Here is a 22725-nt window from a genome sequence, read left to right as displayed (position 1 = left end):
ACACGAAACCCACCAAAACTGGGTATGATCTCAGGTGAACCGCATGGGTAAGCAGATACTGCTCCACATCTGGCACCCGTCGTGTTGCTCGTGTTATAACAAACTCGGTAAATAGTAAAAGGGAACGAGATTCAAGTAACGACATAAGGAACATATCCGATATCATCTATGAAAGGGATGATTTCAACATCACCATTTGGAACTCTTCTTTTATCAAACAAAGCAATACCAACTCTTTCAATTTGTCTTTTAGTTTGAAATAGGGATTACTTGTGTAAAGTGTAGAAAAGTGAAATGTTTTATACTATTGCAAGGTGAAAGAGTCTTAGATTGTATTACCTAAAAGGTCTTGGGAACTTTTTAGTATCCACATCTGATTCACGACGCCTCTAGAAAAGGCTGTTTCACAATAACTTTGAAGCCCGACTTTGATTGCTGATAAAATTGATGTTAAAGATTTAGAAAGAGGTTTCGTGGAGCAAACCTATGATTTTCCAGAATTTCCTCTTCGGTAGGTATCGTGAGGGTATATGTTGAGTTTCCAAGTGAATTGTTAATACTAGTACATAATATATTTATCAAGCAGTTTATGTAATGATATTTACACACAAAATATGTTGTTGCAGGCTTTACCTGCGGGGAGCAAAACATATGTTTCATAAAGGTAGGACAAGTGTTTTGCAATAAATGGGTCTTTGGAGATTGACGTAGCATGGGTATTGATAGACCAATTCGGTTTCTCAATTCTGATTTGTATCAACGACCTCGCAGCCTTAATCCATTCGAAAAGAGTATATACGTCTTCTTTCTCGCGTTTTGACTATTGCCTGGCATAATCATCGACTTAATTCATCAGTATTTTGAAATTGTGTTTCCAATTGATGGATTTAACCTCATGATATTTAGTATCTTTTTATAACTTATTTAGCAGGGAAATGTAACTGTCAGTGATGAAGTCAAACCAGCATATCAGATAAAATATAAAATTGACGACCAAGAAATAGCACAATAATGCTGATAGTGGCGTTATACACAAATCAATTAATATGTAGTTTCGTTAAAAACCAATTCCATTGTATTTCTCGTTCACAAATATATATATAACTGCAGGAAAAACATATATTATTTCAAGTGGCACATTAGTGAAAACAACAGCTAAAAGAAGGATTTCCTGGTGCGGTAAGCGAAGGAAATTCTTCTTGAGACTTGGTATATGCATAGTTGTCTCAACTTATAATCTATAAATAAGATACAAATAAATTATAAATGACAGTTTTGAAAAGTTTACCATCGCGAAATTTTAATGCGAAAATATTTTATCTGAAAAAAGGCACTACCTGCATCTTAATTTTAAGTATGACCAACAGGAACTTAAGCGGATATCTAATATAAGACTAATCTAATCCATCGTTAGTATTACATATAATAATTGGCTTCCTTTAAGAAGACAAACTTATTTTTTCTTATATGAAAAGTTCTCTTCTCGGGATTAAAATAGTCATAGGCCAATGAGCCGGGGTATTCCATTGCAAAATGCTAACATTTTAGTGTCTGTTGAAAGAAAAAAGCCGTTCACACCATATCGCCGTACATAACAACGTTATTTGAATGTTTTGAAAATAAACAAAACATGTCTCTTGCTAATTGCAATAACTTTAATGTTTGAAAATAAGTCAAGCAATCTGAGAAACTTGCAACGCGCATCTGGCGTATATACAAAATTTAGTCCTGGTAATTTGCACTAGTATTGAATTCTTTGGATAACCTATAATCCAATAATTTAATTTTGTATGTTATAATGTGTTCCTCCACATATTTATTTCCTTATATCTAAAACACAATATATAACTTGGTTCCGTTTTTAAGTATGTATTTCTGGTGACAATCCCATAATAGCAAAATTCAATGAGAATGAACTTTCATTAAATGGGTCAAGTTTCCTTTTAAAAACAATACACAATACATTTATTTAAACATTCCCATATTGAACCAATTTGTTAGTTTGGACCATTATCATGAAAATAAATTACAAGTTTTATAAATGCATTTCTTGTACAAATATGCAAAAAGAGTACAATTGTTGAAAAGATACTTGATTCAAATGCGCTTAAATATCCAAATTTTCAAAAGTAAAATTCAGTACTTATCTAAATAATCTACATATTTCTTTTTATTAACAATGTTAAAATGAGGATTTAGATTATTAGCTATTTATTTATGTAATTATAAAACGTTTTTTTTATCAGTAAAGAACCAAATTTAATATCGCTGTTTTAATGGCTAAATAAAGACAACAGTAGTATACCGCTGCTCGAAAGTCCTAAATCGATTGAGAGAAAACAAAATCCGTGTTACAAACTAAAACTGAGGTAAACCAGGCTTAAATAAATACACCGTACGTGCGTTTCGTCTACATAAGACTCGACAGTGACGCTCAGATCAAAATAGTAAAGAAACCCAAACAAATACAAAGTTGAAGAGAATTGATGACCTAAAATTCTAAAAGGTTGTGCCAAATACGGCTTAGGTTATCTAAGACTCGGATCAATAAAATCCTTAGAATTTAGAATAATTCTTACTTTTGCAAACAGTAAATTTATAAAATTTGACATAATATTTTATTCAGCAGGTGATACAGCAATATAATTGCAGGTAAGGCAGTCAAGTGGGAAAGTTAAACAATATTATAAAAATATATGTACAGCACAAGGTGCTCAAAACGACAATTATATCTCTTGAAAATATCAGTTTATAAATTATATAGATTTGATATTTGTTTTTTTGTATTAATTATATTTATGGAGCACCAGTGCGACAACAGGCATATTATATGTATCTATATATCTATATATTTATTTAGGCGGTGTACTTTTCTTTTGTAAAATTACAGACAGCGGAAAACAATCATGTGACTGTTTTGATTTGAATGAGTCTTTCTGTAGATGAAGTTGGTCTTGTCTATTCAACAGTTTATAGGCTTGACACCATGACTATTTCAGAGAAGTTAAAACAACTTTATTGAAAATTATAAAAATCTTTGACTGATTTTGTCAATCATGTTTTCTTGACGTCATATCACTACATAAATACATTTTTCTGTCAAGTTTACGCTCACTGTTTCCTAATCATATGAAAAAGAAAATTATTTACAAAACATCTTTCATAGTAGATACAACATTAACATAGTCATTCATTTTAAACAAGAACAGCATCTGAATGTCGAATAATGTTTGTATTTAGCTAAGACATATCATTGTCTCTGTTGATAGTTCATAGTTCAAAAACCGACCGTTTAATACGCAAAACGCCCGTTCTGTGTCAATGGGGCAGTGGAAGAATTGCTATTTTGTCTACCGTAGGATTTAGAGTCACTCCTTGTCCTTGGTGGCCAATGAAGTCCTCCATCAGTGAAAGAAGAAATGTTGAATCGGTCAGGACGATGTTCGAGTCTCTTCTTCCTCATCTCTAAGCATAACAAAGTGATGAGTACTGTAAACACGAGTACAGCACATCCAAGAGCACCAAGTAAAACCCTGAACATCCAGGACTCTTCCATTCTGTTTATTACACTCACATTAGCAGCTTTAATGAGAAGTTAGGATACACTAAAATTGGTAAATTATGAAAAGACATTTTGTGCCAAATTTATTCTAATATACGTTCCTACATATCTTAATATGTCTTTTAAGAATAAAGCTTACCCTCAAACAATACATACAAATATACGGTTCGGAATGTCTTACGGTTTCATTGGCATGTTTGAGTGACGTGTTGAGGTTATAGATTCGATTTGGGCTGTTCAAACCTTAGACTTAAACAAGAGTGAACACACTGAATTATTTCGCTTGAGTAATCTGATATTTGTGTTGACACTCTTTAAGGTTTTAAAAAAAGTTTCAAATAAAGTTAACATGATCAATTACCAATGACAATGAGGTTAAAGTCATATAGGGAACATATGTATATTTCAGCTGATTTTTATCTTCAGCTAGAACACGACTACATAAACTCCAGGGCTGACATGCATAAAACTACCACAGTTAAAGTATTCAATTGAAGTACTTATTTGTCGTAGAACATGTAGAAAATCCGTCCGCTCGGAACAAATCCTAATTATTTTTTATGCATATCAACCCTGTTCTTTAATGTCTTTTGGTTTAATTATGCAGGAAGTTCACTTGTACTATTTCTTATGAATACAAAAATTAGTCAAATAGTATTAATCATGGCGTCTTGAAAGGTTATTTCAATTTCTTGACTGTGAAACCTCTCTACGAAGGAAGGCGTCACAACAACAATTTACGTTCACCAGTTATATTCGTTATATATAAACAGTTAGCTATTGTGGGTTTTTTCAAGTTTTTATTAGTTGTTCTTCTTTAAATGTTTTAAATGTACGATTAAATTAGATATGTTTCAATCGTGTTGTAGAAGTCATTGGTCAATAATTCACAATGCCCAATTAAATTTATCAATTGCTCCATTAGTAAACTCACCTTCATCCTTTGATTTCTTCTTCATGTCATCTGCAATGAAACATATATGTTTATAACCAAGATTTGATTGGTCATTTTGATTTCATAGAAACAAAAACATCTCCATACGTGAACTATCAAGCATCATTAAGATGTTTGTGCATTTCAAACATTCCTCATATATAACATATACCAAAACTATACAACCACGCAAACACCAAAAGATCAAGATGCCAACGAAATATAAAAAAAATGTTGATGTGCTGAGTAAAGACTATAATCTACCATTGAAAGATATTGATTGATATAAAACTGTCTGTCAGATAATAGCTGAATTGGTAAACTCAGTTCTTGTCTGACAGACAGGCAGTGAGTCTTCAAATTTAGATCCTACAAAGATGAATTGTTATTGATCTAATTCGAGTTGATTATGGAACAAACAAAAGTTTGATTAACTCATTGGAGATACCAGGATTAAAATATTGTACGCCAGACGCGCGATTTGTATTGAAAAAACTGGTCAGTTACGCTAGAAATAAAAAAAGAAAAATGCAAAGTAAAACCGCAGAGGAACATTTAGGACTACGTTATGTAATATTATGCAGTTTTCAAATCTAAAGCTATCCACCGCCTTCCTTTTAATTTATAGTAGTAAAACACAAACAAGTATGGTTGTAAAACGGGTAGTGAAACTTCTCAATACATTTTGCATGCACTAGAATACGTCAGAGTCAAAATAAAAGCCGATTAACTTTACCATCATCCATCAGACGCTTGACTGTCAGACGAAATCCTCTTGCTTCATCCTGGTCATCAGAGTGGAAGTGTAATCTTACTTTTGAGCCAACAGATATTATACTTTGCTTTGATTTCCTTCCACACAGCCGTTTTGGTTGACTGAAGATATACAAAATCAATTAAAAAAGGAAAAATATGTCTGAATAAACGAAACCGCCTTCCAAGTTAGGGATTTTCTGGCTGTGTTGAAACCCATTGGTGGCCGTGGGCTGCTTTTTACTCTTTGGTCGGGTTGTTGTTTATTTGACACATTTCCCATTTTCATTCATAATTTTAGTTCATTATAGGCAGCAACCATTTGATTTTCGGGGGGGGGGGGAGGGGGGGGGCTATGGTTTTTTTTTCTGTACAAACTTTTTTTTTCGTATGCGGCGAAAAACAATCTATTTTTTTCGCGACAAGTCGAAAACAATTTTTTTCTTTCAATTTTAGCATTACATATAATGGCAGCTGAGGGTGAAACAAACATTTTTTTTTCTCAGAATCAAAAACAAATTATTTTTTTCTCCAAAAAATGGAAACAAACTTTTTTGGGCAAAAAAAACTTAGCCCCCCCCCCCTCCCCCAGAAAATCAAATGGTTGCTGCCTAAAGCGCTTGTGGATGTAGCCAACTATCAATCAACGGCTCCGACTTCTTACGTCAAACGCGTACTATCGACTATAGCTGCAATAACTATCAGGAACAAGAGGCTCTCAAGAGCCTGAATCGCTCACCTTAATTCTTTTGGTTAAATCTCTCATGAATGATTATTTTGGCTTTTCAATTTATTTAAATGTTTTTTGGATCGTCCTATTTTCTTCAAAAGCCAAAAAAAATAATCATTTTCTCCTATGTTCTATTTTAGCCATAGGAGCTATGTTTCTTGACATACAAGGAAATAAAATATAAAATTTATACTAGATACTCTGAAACTCATTTAGCCTAAGTTTGGCTGAAATTGATACAGCAGTTTCAAAGGAGAAGATTTTTTAAAGTAAGTCAACATGATGAACAAATTGTGAAAAAAGTCTTTAAAGGGCAATAACTCCTTAAGGGGTCAATTGACAATTTTGGTCAAATTGACTTAATTGAAGATCTTACTTTGCTGAACATTATTGCTGTTTACAGTTTATTTCTATCTATAATTATATTCAAGATAATAAACAAAAACAGCAAAATTTCCTTAAAATTATCAATTCAGGGGCAGCAACCCAACAACAGGTTGTTTGATTCATCTGAAAATTTCAGGGCAGATAGAAATTGACCTGATAAACAATATTACCCACGTCAGATTTGCTCTAAATGCTTTGGTTTTTGAGTTATAAGCCAAAAACTGCATTTGACCCTTATGTTCTATTTTTAGCAATGGCGACCATGTTTGTTGATAGATCATAACTTCGGATACAATTTACAAACTAGATACCCTAAGGAATATTCAGTTAAAGTTTGGAAGTATTTGGCCCAGTAGTTTCAGAGGAGAAGATTTTCGTAAAAGATTACTAAGATTTACGAAAAATGGTTAAAAATTGACTATAAAGGGCAATAACTCCTAAAGGGGTCAACTGACCATTTCCGTCATGTTGACTTATTTGTAAATCTTACTTTGCTGAACATTATTCCTGTTTACAGTTTATCTCTATCTATAATATTCAAGATAATAACCAAAAACAGCAAAATTTCCTTAAAATTACCAATTCAGGGGCAGCAACCCAACAAGAGGTTGTCTGATTCATCTGAAAATTTCAGGGCAGATAGATGTTGACCTGATAAACAATATTATCCCATGTCAGATTTGCTCTAAATGCTTTGGTTTTTGAGTTATAAGCCAAAAACTGCATTTGACCTCTATGTTCTATTTTTAGCAATGGCGACCATGTTTGTTGATAGATCATAACTTCGGATACAATTTACAAACTAGATACCGTAAGGAACATTCAATTAAAGTTTGGAAGTATTTGGCCCAGTAGTTTCAGAGGAGAAGATTTTTGTAAAAGATTACTAAGATTTACGAAAAATGGTTAAACATTGACTATAAAGGGCAATAACTCCTAAAGGGGTCAACTGACCATTTCCGTCATGTTGACTTATTTGTAAATCTTACTTTGCTGAACATTATTCCTGTTTACAGTTTATCTCTATCTATAATAATATTCAAGATAATAACCAAAAACAGCAAAATTTCCTTAAAATTACCAATTCAGGGGCAGCAACCCAACAACGGGTTGTCTGATTCATCTGAAAATTTCAGGGCAGATAGATCTTGACCTGATAAACAATATTATCCTTGACAGATTTGCTCTAAATGTTTTGGTTTTTGAGTTATAAGCCAAAAACTGCATTTGACCCCTATGTTCTATTTTTAGCAATGGCGACCATGTTTGTTGATAGATCAAAACTTCGGATACAATTTATAAATTAGATACCCTAAGGAACATTCAGTTAAAGTTTGAAAGTATTTGGCCCAGTAGTTTCAGAGGAGAAGATTCTTGAAATAGTTTACGATGACAGACGACGACAGACGACAGACGACAGACGACGGACGACGACGGACGCCAAATGATGGCATAAGCTCACTTGTCCCTTCGGGACAGGTGAGCTAAAAACACAGTTCTCCGCAAAATATTATTTTAATTCTACGCTGAAGTAAATAATTTCCAATTTCAAATATATTTTTTACAGAAAGTACAGTACTGAATATAATATGCATTATTATCTTTGAAATTGTATTGATTGGTATATCTAGGTTTCCAGATAAAATTTAGTATCAAACAATACTTCAATATGTTCCTTTATCTTCTTAATTATCTTAATTTTCCATTTTTATTTTTATTTTTCTATTTGAATTTGTAATTTTTTCAACTTGACAGTGTCTAAAATAAACTCACCATAGATACCAGGACTAAATTTTGTATATACGCTAGACGCGCGTTTCGTCTACTAAAGACTCATCAGTGACGCTCGAATCCAAAAAAGTTAAAAAGGCCAAATAAAGTATGAAGTTAAAGAGCATTGAGGACCAAAATTCTTAAAAGTGTTACCAAATTCAGCTAAGGTAATCTATGCCTGAGGTAAAAAAGCCTTAGTATTTCAAAAAAATCTAAATTTTGTAAACAGTAAATTTATAAATATAACCATATCAATGACAATTCATGTCAGCACAAAACTTAACCGACCGTGCACGACCCTCGTGGATGTCAAGTTAGTTAAAGACCACACTCGTCGTTAAATCTACCCACAATGACCCGGACCTTGTTCAGTAAAACCAATATACTTTTGAACGACCATACTGTAAATTGAATTCTTCAACATACCTGTTTTCTTCGTTGATTTCAAGATAGTCTTTGCTGCAGCCTATTGAATTCTGGAGTTGAAAATCAACTAAAATTATCTGCCATTTTCCATACTCTTGTGACATTCTCCATTCTTTGTCCTCTTCAGATGGATATGGTCTGGGATAATTCGTGGAGAAAACTTCTACATTTGTTTCAGTCGTGATGTCGATTACCTCCTTCGATCTTCCACCTTAAAACAAAAATGATCATAGGTTATCAAACTTTCTATCGTACGTATATATATATATATATATATACAACTCGTCTAAACATCAACCCAACAATGTTAGATCTGTAAATTTGCTTTCGCAAATTTTTGGTTCTTCCCTCGCCGGGATTCGAACCCATGCTACTGTGATATCGTGACACCAAATCGCCTGCACTGCAGCCGTCCCGCTAGACCACACGACCACCTGGGCTCTCAAAAAAAGAGCTTTCGGTGGGCATGTGTTACCTTTCCACGTCAGTTTTAATCTAGCGGCGTACTACAGTACATGATATATGAGGCATGAAGATGTTATTGTATATATATATATAGATATACATCGTAACAATGACTCTTGAAATTAAAATAAATCGGCGGCGTCAATATTTCCCGTGCATATGTGTATAATAATAATAATTAGTTTGTTTTTAATTTACTGATAACAAAATCAATATTAATATCAATAAAATCAATTTTTATTGATCTAATGGCTGTTGAATTGGTTACTTTTTAGAATACTTTTATTTAAAGGATCGATGAGTTGACTAGGATCGTTTCTAAATTTCCGGGCACTGTTAACAACTTGTCCATAAAAATGAGGATGTGCTATCCCGTTTGAAATAAGTTTTCTTACGGTAAGGTTCAATCTATAATTTACGTTTCGTTCCAAAGCCCAAGCAAGACAAAGAGGCGACTGATACCACATGGACTATCACATTAAAATGATACTTTTTAAACGTTTTGGACTTTTTTTAGTTTTCTTTCAACAGGACCGCTTAAAATTCAATTTTTAAATTCCTAAGTCAAACTTCATAAGTCGAAGAGAAATAAAAGTTCTCAATTTCAGATTAGAAATAATCTCTTTTAATTAGGTAGATGCAAATAACGACAAGTTACGGACATATAAATTACAATGTCAAATCACATATTAAAGTTATCTAATTAACTACAGAATATAATCCTTTTCCTACACAAATCACCATATAATTGTATTATCTAAAAACACAAATTAAGCAGAATGTAATATAATAATTTTTAGTTCCAAAATTTTCCTGCCACTTCTAACTGCAACTTGAAGCGCCTTCTGAGATTATATAACATGATCAGGGGAAGGAATAACTTGGTATTTGCGTTTCTCCCAGTCTCGATCATCCAGCCGCTTTATTTTTCAAAGTAGAGCGTCTGGATGAGAAGTGATATAAAAATGGTAATTTATAACATTCGGAATAGTATCGGCTTTTTTAACTTGTTGTTAGAGATAATGTCCAAGACGAATAACCAAGAAGTTGGTTATAGACTTCGGAAGAAATGACAATACGATAATATTATTGCAAACCCCGAGTGTACGGATTGTTGTTGAATGCTATTTATCCTGCAATTGGGTGTCCTACTATACAGATACAGCCCTACAGATATCGCTATGCTGTATCTGTATACTATACAGATATCGCTTTAAAGCTTCGCCCACTGCCGGACTGAGTATTGTTTGAACCTGTGTGACCTCAGAATGTGTATTCCAGTTGCATTCCAATGACGATGACAATTGCCGATTTCAAAACTTGAATGTGTATGATTGTGTTACAAAATCAACCATGTCAATTTCAGCATGCATGTTTAGTGAATGTCAAGTCTGAAGCGTAGGACAACTCGTACACTTCTGTTTCAAATTTGACAATGTTTTGTTATTTGTTTTTACTGTTGAAATTAGTTGTAATGTTAAAATAGATAATTATTCACCTTGAGCGATGTATTATTGTTGACCATTTGAGATTCTTTTTTGCGAACCCGTCTTCAGCGTAATGTGTGATTTTGATATTACTACGCGGGCCTCAAGGGATTACAAATCGAAAATAAATGCTAAATATGTTAGTTTTTGTGTCTTTCAAAACACAAACAATATACAGAATTAATTGCAGGATAAAGACAATAACTGTTTAGTGTCTTTAAATATCAGCTGTATTTGTACTCGTCTCGAAACAGGTGTAGTAGCTCGCTAAAAGCTCGCATACACCTTGTTTCCTAGCCTCGTACAAATACAGCTGATATTTAAAGACACTAAACAGTTATTGTCTATTTATATATTTTTGTGACGACATACAATTCATGGAAAACACCATACAGCATGGCTCACATGGGCATGGACGCGAAGGAAAAACCAGCACATCCAACCTTGGTAAGATGTTATAACAACACACATTGTAACATAAATTGCAATGCAACCTGATACACCGAGTAGTTATATTCTTTCATGCATGTCCGTGCAACGAAAACGAGTTTATAATTATACAATAAATGTCAATTGTTATGGGGCCACTCGAACAGTCGTATACATTATAAATACATTTTGGGTTGATGTGTAGTATCGTTCACTTTATAAATACTTGATGGAAAACTGCTATGACGCCGAAATATCACATTCATCCAAGATAAGTTCGTTGTTTCTATGTAAAAAAGGGGATTTGCATCTTGATATGTGTAAAAACAAAAAGGGGGGGGGGTAGGAGAGATACACAATGATGTACACATTCAAAGAAAAACAAAGACTAAGTGTATCTAGAAGATGCCAGTGTTTACATAGTACACTAAACGGTCAAAATGAATAAAACATTCGATTTTCTGCAAAACAAGACAATTAAGGTTCATCATAACAAACGGACAAATATGGCTGTATTTACATGCCAAAAATTACTCTGAGTACAGACTTACCTGTGGAGTTGGAAAAGTTTTAATGCCTGGCATCCACTAGATATAATAAAGTTAAATGCATTTTGTGTTTCAGAAAGATAAAATCTCTTTTGGATTTTGATGGGCATTTTTTTTCCTTCATATTGAAGGCCATGCAGTGATCACATTTGCGTATATCCATGTTATTTGAACTCTGCTGGGTTGTTGCCTCGTGAGCAATCATACCAATTTCCTTATTTTTTATATAAAAGGTTCACAGTTATTGTTCTTGTGAAGCTGTCCTTTATTGCATGCTTATACATGATGGAAATTAAAAGAGTTGGAGAAGTAGAATACACTTTTGATTATGAGTTATTATCTTTTTTTACAAGTTCCCATGCAGTTTGGGATCAATCCCATTCCATCTTTTCCATGTGAATGATTCAAACATGCATTCAAAGAGTATTGGGTTTCATGACTGACTGGTTAAGTTCTGTATTTCTCCATGGACACGGGCTACACTGACAAAGTGGTTTTGTGTGAAGGTTGGTTCCTAAATATTTTCTTCCAAAAAGGATTAGGCAATTATTAGTGTAACAGCTAAGAAACATTCAGACTATTCTGTCGTTTGCAGTTTTAAGATCAGTTAATTTTGTAAATGGAAATTGAGTTGGTTCATTGTGTGATCTCGCTGATATGCCAGTTATACTTGTTAATGAAGTTTTCTACATATATGCAATCTTAGTATTTGTATGAGATGTTTTGTTTTACATAGAAGCAGCTTGATGTGTGCTTTTTTGTAAGGTAAGTACGTCAGATATATATATAAAAAAAGAAACTGAGAATAATGAGACAAAATAATGGATAAATGGATAAAAAAAAATAAAGAATAGAGACTAACGGTGACACAATATACGGATGGTTGGTTGCTTAACGTCCAGTGACAAATGTTTAGGACGATGTGATACAGTAAAAAGAACAGAGAATAGAAGCTGGAGAATGGTGGTATTTTATAGTATGAAGATAAGAGAGTGGACAGGTGTGCAATAATATAAGAATAGTTTGATCTTGTGGTAAATAATGGTAATGTTCAGGACGAAAAGAAATTAACAATAATTATAAAAAGGAGGTCCTAATTTATAGTTCGTTCGGGATACAGGTTGGAGAAATTAAGACTCACTAAAAAATAAGGGTATATTGTATTGAAGCAGAAATATAGATTTAAGTATAACGGTCCACCTATGACGAGTGCTGTAATATTTACACAGGGCCGTAACTAGGCCTCAGAATAAAACGAGGCAGGCGTTTGGGTGCCGCCGTCTGCGGTACCCAGGTAATGGGGAAACCAGGGGTGACACAACCGGCCGAAAACTAGAAAAGTATAGTTAATGATTAATAAAGAAATAGATAAAAACATGACCAAAAAAAAGAGTAAAACTTATATAAAGTACTTTTAATCAACGAAAAAAATATCCGATATCTAAAGTACGGCCAATTAAAGCTTAATTTTGATTAGATCTTTATTACATGTTTATAAATCATTCAGTTTCAGACAAGAACTCTGAGAACATGCATATGTGTGAAATGTTTTTTTAAGCAGTTCTATTTATTTGACTTCACGTTTGTATTAAAATTCCCCATCAGCAAGTTGGCCAACATAGATCAACATAGAGTGAGCTACAAGAATGTCATATATGTTACAGTAAATAGGTGAAATTAGGAATTACACGTAATTACTAACCATGTCAGTAAATACCTGTAATTACTAGCCAATTTAGTAATTACATGTATTTGCTAGTTGTTTCAGTGATTACTGGTATTCACTGATTTTCTTTGTCATTTTACAGCTATTTACTAACTTGATATTTTTGTTTTAAAATTAAAGATATAATCTAAGATACAAAATAAGAAAGTAAAAGGGTAGGTATTTTAGGGCTGACTTAATTAAGGATTAATGAAATATAAGGCGCACCTTTAGTGGTTGTGAATTGAAACTGAAAAATGGTTGTTTTAAAAGTATTGAAACTCCCTTAATATCATTTGCAGCATGCAAGACAATGATATCAATCCAAAATTGAGATATACATTTGTGAGAAGTTTATAGGCAACTTTGCCAGCTCTTTTTGATGATAAACATTTGATAATGCTAAATTTGGTTGAATAATTCTTAAAATCTCATAGTTTCTTTATATTGCAAACTCCATCAGGCATACCCTGCTTACTTCATTTGCTTTAATATTTTATATTAATCAATTAAATCAAAATCAATCATATTATGTCCTTTTTAACCTATTTTTAATTTACTTTACATTATGTTTGAAAATTACATTGTAATTGTTCTGCTCATTTTGGGCGCCGTGATTGGCAAATAAAATATTTGTTGTTTGTTGTTGTTGCATATAAACTTGCCCAATGACATAAGTCTAATTCCTTTTACAAAATAGTTTTATTTGCGACTTCTTTTGTCAGACTGTTATGATAAAGCTGACATTCTTCACAAACAAATTTATACAATTTGATGGTGTTAAGAGTCACATTTCATATTTTTGTGTTTCTCTTTTTTAAAGTTTAAAGTTTTTTAAGTTTTTCAAGACCTCCAAACTCCAGCTTATATACCTGCAACAAAATTTTATTATTGGTTTTTATCTGTATAAGAATGATCTTATGTGGATTGAATCAGCCATTCCCTTTTGATTTTCTTTCAATGTTGTCATTATGATTATGTTTCTTTTTGTCGAGCCTGCGACCTTTGTCGCAAAAGCGAGACAGAGCAAACCATTATGTCGTTAGCATCATCCACAAGTATTCACTATGTGGTTAAAGGTGTTTAAATTTTGACTATATTTATGAGATAATTTTCAAGAAGTAAATTTTGTGAAAATAAAATCAAGTTTTTCCGTATTTTACTTATAAATGGACTTATATGCCAGTTAAAATTACATTCACATTGTGGTTAAAGTTTTTAAAATTTTGATAACTTTCTCAGAATATCCTCGATTTCTACCAAACTTGGACGGAAGCTTGTTTGTGATCATAAGATAATATCCAGAAGTAAAGTCTGTAAAAAAAAAAATCCCTTTTCGTGTATTCCTTATAAATGGACTTGTTTTTTTTCCCAGTTAACATTACATACACTCTGCGATTAAAGTTTTTTTAAACATTTATTAGATTTCATTAACCATCCTGGATTTTAACTAAATTTGGACAGAAGCTTCTTACAGCACAGTCAAAAGATTTGATATTTCCACCCATTTTTGTTCAGCTTGTAACTATCAGCTAAAGTAGGCGAGATACTGGGTTCTGCGAAACCCTTACAATTTTAAATCTGAATACAACGGTAACCTATCTCCAGCTAGGTGTTGAATTGAAGGTCACATGAATACGTATTCAATGAGGTCCAATTATTCACTTGCAAGTGCAAAAAAATCATCAACCACGTTTCTCTGCTTATTTTAGTAAAATAGAACCAGATTGACATCTAAAAGTGAATTATAATTTCACTATATAATTTTCATTAATGATTTAACAAACAAAAAAATCATATTTAATTTATTTTATATCTCGCAGCCAGGGCCGTAACTAGCCTCTTTTAATAGTGAGGCAAAATATATTCGCCGAGCGGAGCGAGGCGAAAATTTTGGGTGAAGGGTCTGGGCCCCCAGAAGCTCTGAGAAAAATAACGCAAAATCGTGCATTCTGAGCTTTTCACAGACTCTTTATTGCATTGAAACGGCTTAATTAATTTTTAGATATTTTTTTCGACAATCAGGTCCCAAAGCAAAAACAAAGATTCATTGTAATTTAAGACTTTTAGGTATTAGAGAAAACATTAAAAGACCGATATGTAGGATAAAGCAAAAATCGTAATTCTCCTAATTATTAATACCGTATCTGTCTGTCTGTCTGTCTGTTCTTGTCTTGTATTGTGATTAGACTTTGGGGATTTTTTTATGACTAGATTTAAATATAGTGACATTTCAGTATTATACTTTAAGTACTAGTACTGCTTAAGTCCACACTGGGGACCATCTTCACTTTGTTTTACGATCTTTTACGGTATTAATGATTCTTTAAAAGTATTGTTGAAGACCATCAGGCAACTATCAAGATGAAGAGCAGGAACACAAACTTTGACCATTGATCATATGTGTTTTTATATGAATTGACTGTGTGTGCGATTATGTCCCCATACTCCTTTATTATCTGTTAAAGGGTCTCAACACGACTTAATGCAAGTTTAACCTTTCAATGTAAAAGGTCATATGTGGCAATATCTTATTTTGTTTTCTTCAAATTATTTGATACCGGGAAATATGTGACCTTACTTTAATTCAAACCATGTCAGCTATCTAGTTTTATTTACAATAAAACAAACTGTTTTGTATTCTTTGATATCAATTTCAATTATCCATGCAGAAAGGACAAAATTTTTTTGTGTCCACTCAGTAGCATCGCATGTTCTTAAAATATATTTCTCGCACAATTCTAGACATTGGTGGACATGCAACATTGCAAAACCACGTTTACAAATGAAGATCAACACTCAGACTATATTCATAAAGTAGGACAATAAATGAACAAAAGACAAAACCGGAACACAGAAGTACAAACAATAGACCATCAACTCTGAAATCTAAAAAAGGAGAATAGAAACATGGCCGTGATGATAACGAAAAACATCCAGGGGTTACACTGGCCAGAGAGTGAAGAGAACTTGCTTCTTGCAAGACACTTTCCGTGAAAACAAATTTGATATGAAAACAACCTTTTGTTTCATTTTTGTATTTTTTTTTTGAAATTTTTTACATAAGGCATTTGCCTCATTTGCCTCAATGTAGTTACGGCCCTGGTAGCTAATGCTCTTATAACAAAAAAGGTACATTTTAGGCTGATCACTTTTTAAGAGTACTCACTGATCTTCTATAGCTAGAATTACCATAACTTTTGATCAGCTTACCATATTACAACATTGTTTTAACAGTTAGTAAATAGGTGTAAAAATTCATTTTAAAATTAGTAATTACATGTACTGGTAATAACTGGGCCGTTTCAGGAATTACTTGTATTTACTAAGTACATCGGGGATTACATGTAATTCCTAAATTTTAGTAATTACATGTAATTCCTAATTTCACCTATTTACTGTAACATATACATGTACATTTCCTACTACACTGTTTACTATTGTTTAAAAAAAATTATATTGGGGATAACGGAAGTGCTATTTATATTATGTTCTATATATTTAATTATTTGTTACGCCCCCTATAAATATTTGACCAGTCCGGTTAATCACCCCAGACGCTATATTTAAATATGCGTCTGGGTAATCGAGACTACGTTTCTCCCGAATAAGGACAAAGAGTTAAGTTATGCCGCTTAGATTGTTCCTTTTAAAATTGTTATATGATGATGACTGATGTACCCATATTTTGACTATTATATTTATTGTGTCTGTTTATTTAACGCATCAATGTAAATATGTCGGGAAATGATGAGACTGTCATTAAAGTGAGAGGGTTAGCGCTATACGGTGCATTACGTTTGCGCGCATTACCACTACATTTGCGCGCAAAAATCATTACGTTTGCGCGCAGCTTTTGATTACAATTGCGCGCATTTTTTTGACAGGTAAACCCAGGTAAAATACAGGTAATAATACTTTTTATTTATAATTTGTTCAATCATTTACCCTGCTCACCAACGATGAGGTGGAAGTGGTATTTCGAGCAAGATAATTCCGTTTTTATTTTGCACAAGCAAAATCCTAGAAATCTATACATATAAAATTGTTAAAATGCTTAAACATAGCTAATCTTAAAAAAGGTAAAGGTATAATTGATAAATTCATTACTTCACATGTTGTTACGTGCCGAGACTCCATGTTTGTGCCTTGGTGTAACTTTAAAAAAATAACTTAAATTGTTTACTAATTTTAAAAACGATCACTATTCATTGAAACACTTTTTATTCTGAAACATTCGCAATGAAGTTACATGTATGTCTTAAGCTATACTACGGAGTTTATAATGCTCACTTTAAAACTTGTTTTACAATTTTATATGAACAAATTACAATTTGAATTAAGAAATATTTTCAAAATTAATAATTGATAATCATGTTTATTATGAAAATGAAAAATATATATAGTCAATTGTAATTTAATTTAAATTTTTACCTGAATTTACCTGTAAAATGAATGCGCGCAAATGTAATCAAAAGCTGCGCGCAAACGTAAAACATTTTAATCCCCAAATGCGCGCAAACGTAATGCGCCCGCGCTATAGAACCAGGTTTAATCCACCATTTTCTACATTTGAAAATGCCTGTACCAAGTCCGGAATATGACAGTTCTTGTCCATTCGTTTCTGATGCGTTTTGTTGTTTGATTTTGCCATGTGATTATGGACTTACCGAATTGATTTTCCTCTAAGTTCAGTATTTTTTGTGATTTTACTTTTTTCCATAGTACCGCCTAGTTTGCCAAACAATTATTTTTAATAAAAATTAGCATTTAATTGTCATAAAGTGTAGTTCTCAATCAAATCTCATTTTCAGTTTATATAATATGTTTATATTCAATATATGAAATTTATTTGACTTCTGATATTTGACACTCTTATTATAATTTCAATGAGATAGTCAACAAACTTTGAATTATTCGGTAAATACTTCTTTTCATTATCTTTTATAAACTCCTAAATGAAGTCTGCCTTGTAGTAATATAGAGACAAATCGACAAGAAGACAGCCACAGTTGGTTTTTATAGCTATGCTGATTGATTTTAAAATCTTCTCCTTCGAACTCATCAAAATAATATCTTGTCCAATAACGTAAATGTAATCCCCGTAAAATTTCAGTACAGGTTACATTATGTATGTTGGTCTATAATCGACCCATTGGCTGCTTTAAATGCCAGACCGTATACAGGTTATTCATAACGTGTACAGTTTGAAAGCTATGGGAAGATTGCCCAAGCATCAGTTTATAAAACATACATTAATTCAAAGCTTAGGGTCTTAAAACATTACAAAATGTTCTCATAAAATGTATCTATTATTGTCCAATCTTATGCAAAAATAATTGGATCATTGTCCTCCGGCTAGACTAAGTAAAATAGCGACAATAACTTTTTTGTAGTTTAATATTAGAGTTCTTTGCTTTAAAATAGGGGGAGATACCAGAGGGACAGTCAAACGCATAGATCGACATAAACTGCATGACAATGACATGGCTAAAAAAGAAAAAGACAAATAATTGTACACAAGACATAACATAGAAGACTAAAGACTATGCAGCACGAACCCCACCAAAACTTGGGGTGTTCTAATGTGCTCCGGAAGGGTAAGCAGATCCTGCTCCACATGTGGCACCCGTCGTGTTGCTCATGTTATTAACAACCCGGTTTATAATCTTATTCGGTAGGTCACATTGGTGAAAAGGGAAGATGTTGTAGTATAAGTAACATACCCGATATCATATGTGAAACTTATATTCCATAACGGTCAACCAACTCGTGATGTCGTCCGTAAAATTCACGAAGGAATGATTTTAACTTCACTATTTGGAACTCATGGTTTAACAGCTTCCTTGTGATCAGCAACCCTCTATCAAGGAAATCATGATAAGAAATACAAGCCCGGGAATATAATATCAATTGGTTGCTGAAAAATTGCTGCATAGAAATGGAACATTCACTATTGGGAAGCTGAAATTATCTCTTTTGTCATTAAGTTTTGTTTTCAACAAACCCTCATTGTCAATTTCTATATGTAGGTCAAGATATGAGGCAGTCTTAACTGTATCTGTTGTACTCTTTATCTCTAGTTCGATGAGATAGATGCGTTCAATGCGTTCAACATAGTAACCAAATTTTGAATTATTAAGTGAGAGAACATCATTTATACACTAGTAGCAGAAAATAAAGTTAAAAGATAGTGCGAACTTCTTATCTTTCTTCATAAGAAGTTCCTGTATGAAACTTCATCCTCATAATAATAAAAGAACCAATAGGCAAGAGGAGGGGCGCAATTTGTTCCCATGGGAATGCCGTTAGTCTGTTGCAAAACAAAAAAACACGTCCTCCAAACGCATGGTTGTAAAACGGGTAGTGTACCTTCAAAAAACAAAAAAAGTTGTTTATCAAGAAATAAAACATCTTGATAATGTCAGTTTCAGGGAATTTTTTGTTTGAATCAGATTGAATCTTTACAAACTATGACTTATCCCTCCCTAAGCCAAGATACTTGTATCGACATTGGCCATTCTTTTTTATTTAACAAAGCAATACCAACTCTTTCAATTTGTCTTTAAGGAAGCTAGCTTGTCATGTTTTGGAATTTTGGTCAGATTTTCGGAATTCTCTGGTCTTGTCCATTTGAATGCCTTAACAAATTTTGCCCGGTGACCCCCATTTTTCTTTTTAAGATTCTTTTACATGTATAATGATAAACTGTCTGTTAAAGTCTTATAAAATTTTAATAATTTTTTAATAGTTTTTGAGGACTTAAACTTGTCAATGACAAAGCTATGAAAAATCAAGAGAGAACATTTTCCCGCAAAAATTCCAATGGCTAATATCTCGTAAAACAAGCACGGTGACCAATATATTATTTTTCTCTTTTGATTCCTTTATTAATTGAATATTCCACATCAATATATGCTAGTGTTTTGAAAAGTTAATTATTTTGAAACTGAGAAGCCTACTCCCTTAAGTTTGATAATGTGGAATACTTGTGTAAAGTGTAGAAAAGTCAATTTTTTAATACTAATACAAGATGAAAGAGTCTTAGATTGTATGTACTTTAAAAGATATTTTTATGCATCCACATCTGATTCAAGTCACATCTAGAATAGGCAGTTTCACAATAACTTTAAAGCCCGGCTTCATTGCTGATAAAAGAGATGTTAATAATTTAGAAAGAGGTTACATAGAGTACTTGGATTACCCATCAATATATCGTTGTTTGTAAGGCAGTTATGTAGGTTAGGTATCCAATACAGTGATGGAAGATCCAGATCACTTTGGTTGAAATACCAAAGGAACATAGAACACACCTGGATTATCAAGAATTTCCTCTTTGGTAAATGTCGTGAGGGTATATGTTGAGTTTCCAAGAGAAATGTCAATATCAAGCATAAATTTATCATGATCACCGTGATCTAATCTGGCCTTCATTTCTGGTTATAGAAATCTTGCATGCTGACAAAATAATGTTTGAAAGATTGTCTAAATCTGTGAAATTACCATTAACCAAAGTACACATTACTTTTATATATTCTACACATTAACGATGGGTGTCATATTCTGTAAATGCATAAACAATATAGATCACTGTATGTCAGGGCTTAACACGTGCATTGTAGTTTTTTTTACACTGGTTATCTTCAGAGAAAACGATAAGGTTTTCAATGTCGGACCTAAGAGAATTAGTAAAAGATTAGAATAACTGCTCCTCATTTAATATATATCCCTGATATATAAGACAAATGTATATCAAATTCTAGGGAAAAATTGATTTGGAGGTGTCGAGAATGTGCGACATACGAAAACCCTTCGTATGCAAGAATAAGCCGCAAATAAATAAACGTAATTATTAACTCAAAAACTTGTTTCATGCTCATATTCATCATCATGTGTTTTGTCTGATTGCACAGTTGTTGATTTCAATTGCACACCTCAATAGACTGTTCACACTTTCGCATGACCTTCTTATAAAAATTTAAAGTTTTATAAAGGTGATAGATTTCATATAAATGGAATCTTCGATGTCAAATATTTCATCAAAAAGACAGAAATTAAGAAAGACTGGAAAGACCACTAAGAAAGATATACTTTTGACTCGTATAACATGTATAACAAAATATAACCTGACAGGTTAGAGCATTAAAAAAGTCCTGGAATAATTTACAAGCAGATGCAGACAAATATTTAAACAAGTGCCTATCATTGCGTATAAAGGCAACAGAAATCTTGAAGAATAAACCCAAAACATATACAATCAGACTTACCTTTAATCAGTAATACAGCATAACAGAATACTTGCCAGTATATCATGATGGTGCCGATGATGGCAAACCAGCTATGCTGATCCTGCTTACATCGTTCGAACTGGAGTGAAATATAAACAGACTTCCTTATATATGTGATTTGTTTCCTGTCACATTCAATGGGGATAGAAATCAATAACCCCGGAAATAGTTATTGTTGAGGAAAGTAGACCAATAACTGTTTTTATCATATGAATAATAATATTGTCGAGTTTTAATTATGTTTGTTTTGTTTATGTATTTGTCATGACCAAAATTGTTTTTTGTTTGTTTTGCAAATAAAGAATTATATAGTTCCTGTGTTTCTCTGTCGTTTAAGTAAGCATTTCTGAACATCAAGTTTTGTGACTTTCAATTAGTTGTTTAAAGAAGGTTACATTAGAAAGATGGGCTGTAATATTTTCAACGGTTTTATCTTAGTAATTAACAAAAAATCCATTCTAAGCAGTGAAACATAATAAAATAACCAAGAATTGTAACTTCATTCGTTTAAACGGGCAGTGCATTAGAATGAAATCAATTTCTCCTGGGTGTTTTCATCATATGTAGCATGGTAGCATAGAGGACGTTAGGTTTTCCCGCTTCAAAATTATTTTCGCGGTATTGTATTGCCTATGTAATCATTCAGCACGACATCATCAATATAAGAAGTCGAATTTTCTTGGTAAATTTTATTCTGGTTAAAGTTTATTCAGCTTTATATTTTGAAGAGTTTCTTGTTTGATACTGATGTTTGAATTATATATTATATGTGTAGATATATATATGTATAAATTATGTTTATTTCTTATTAAATATATCTAGTATCGGCGACTATCCACTTTACAAAGTCGTTGGTATTTATTATAGCCTTTTATGGCGTGTATATTCAGAATGTTTATGTATACTTAGATATTTGGTACAAGTATTGGTTATACTTGGATATTTGGTACAAGTAATGGTTTTATGTCTACATTGATGGGTGGTTTATACCAGGAGAACTAAATGTAGTTTGTTTTCTGGAACAAAATAATAGACTTTGAGCAGTTATTTTTATTAAAGGACATTTTAGTATGTTATAAAAAAAGGAGCCTCTAGCCTTTGTTAGTCTTGTATTATTTTAATTTTAGTTTCTTGTGTACAATTTGGAAATTAGTATGGCGTTCATTATCACTGGACTAGTATATATTTGTTTAGGGGCCAGCTGAGGGACGCCTCCGGGTGCGTGAGTTTCTCGCTAC

At 32.6% G+C, this 22725-nt stretch overlaps 1 protein-coding gene across 1 annotated transcript; it reads right to left on the bottom strand.

Moving 5' to 3' along the window:
* Positions 1 to 2993: 2993 nt before the first annotated feature.
* On the bottom strand, positions 2994 to 21628 carry LOC139529099 (mannan-binding lectin serine protease 1-like). The gene is made up of 5 exons (XM_071325371.1): positions 21467 to 21628; positions 8566 to 8776; positions 5233 to 5372; positions 4497 to 4526; positions 2994 to 3582 (listed from the first exon to the last, which is right to left on the bottom strand). The coding sequence occupies exons 1-5, from the start codon at positions 21510 to 21512 to the stop codon at positions 3293 to 3295; spliced, it is 717 nt and encodes a 238-aa protein (XP_071181472.1). The 5' UTR covers positions 21513 to 21628; the 3' UTR covers positions 2994 to 3292.
* Between the last annotated feature and the right edge of the window lie 1097 nt (positions 21629 to 22725).

Source organism: Mytilus edulis, chromosome 6, assembly GCF_963676685.1.
Source record: "Mytilus edulis chromosome 6, xbMytEdul2.2, whole genome shotgun sequence".
Lineage (NCBI taxonomy): Eukaryota > Metazoa > Mollusca > Bivalvia > Mytilida > Mytilidae > Mytilus > Mytilus edulis.
Note: the sequence above shows the minus strand (reverse complement) of the source record. Positions and strands in the feature narration are given on the sequence as shown.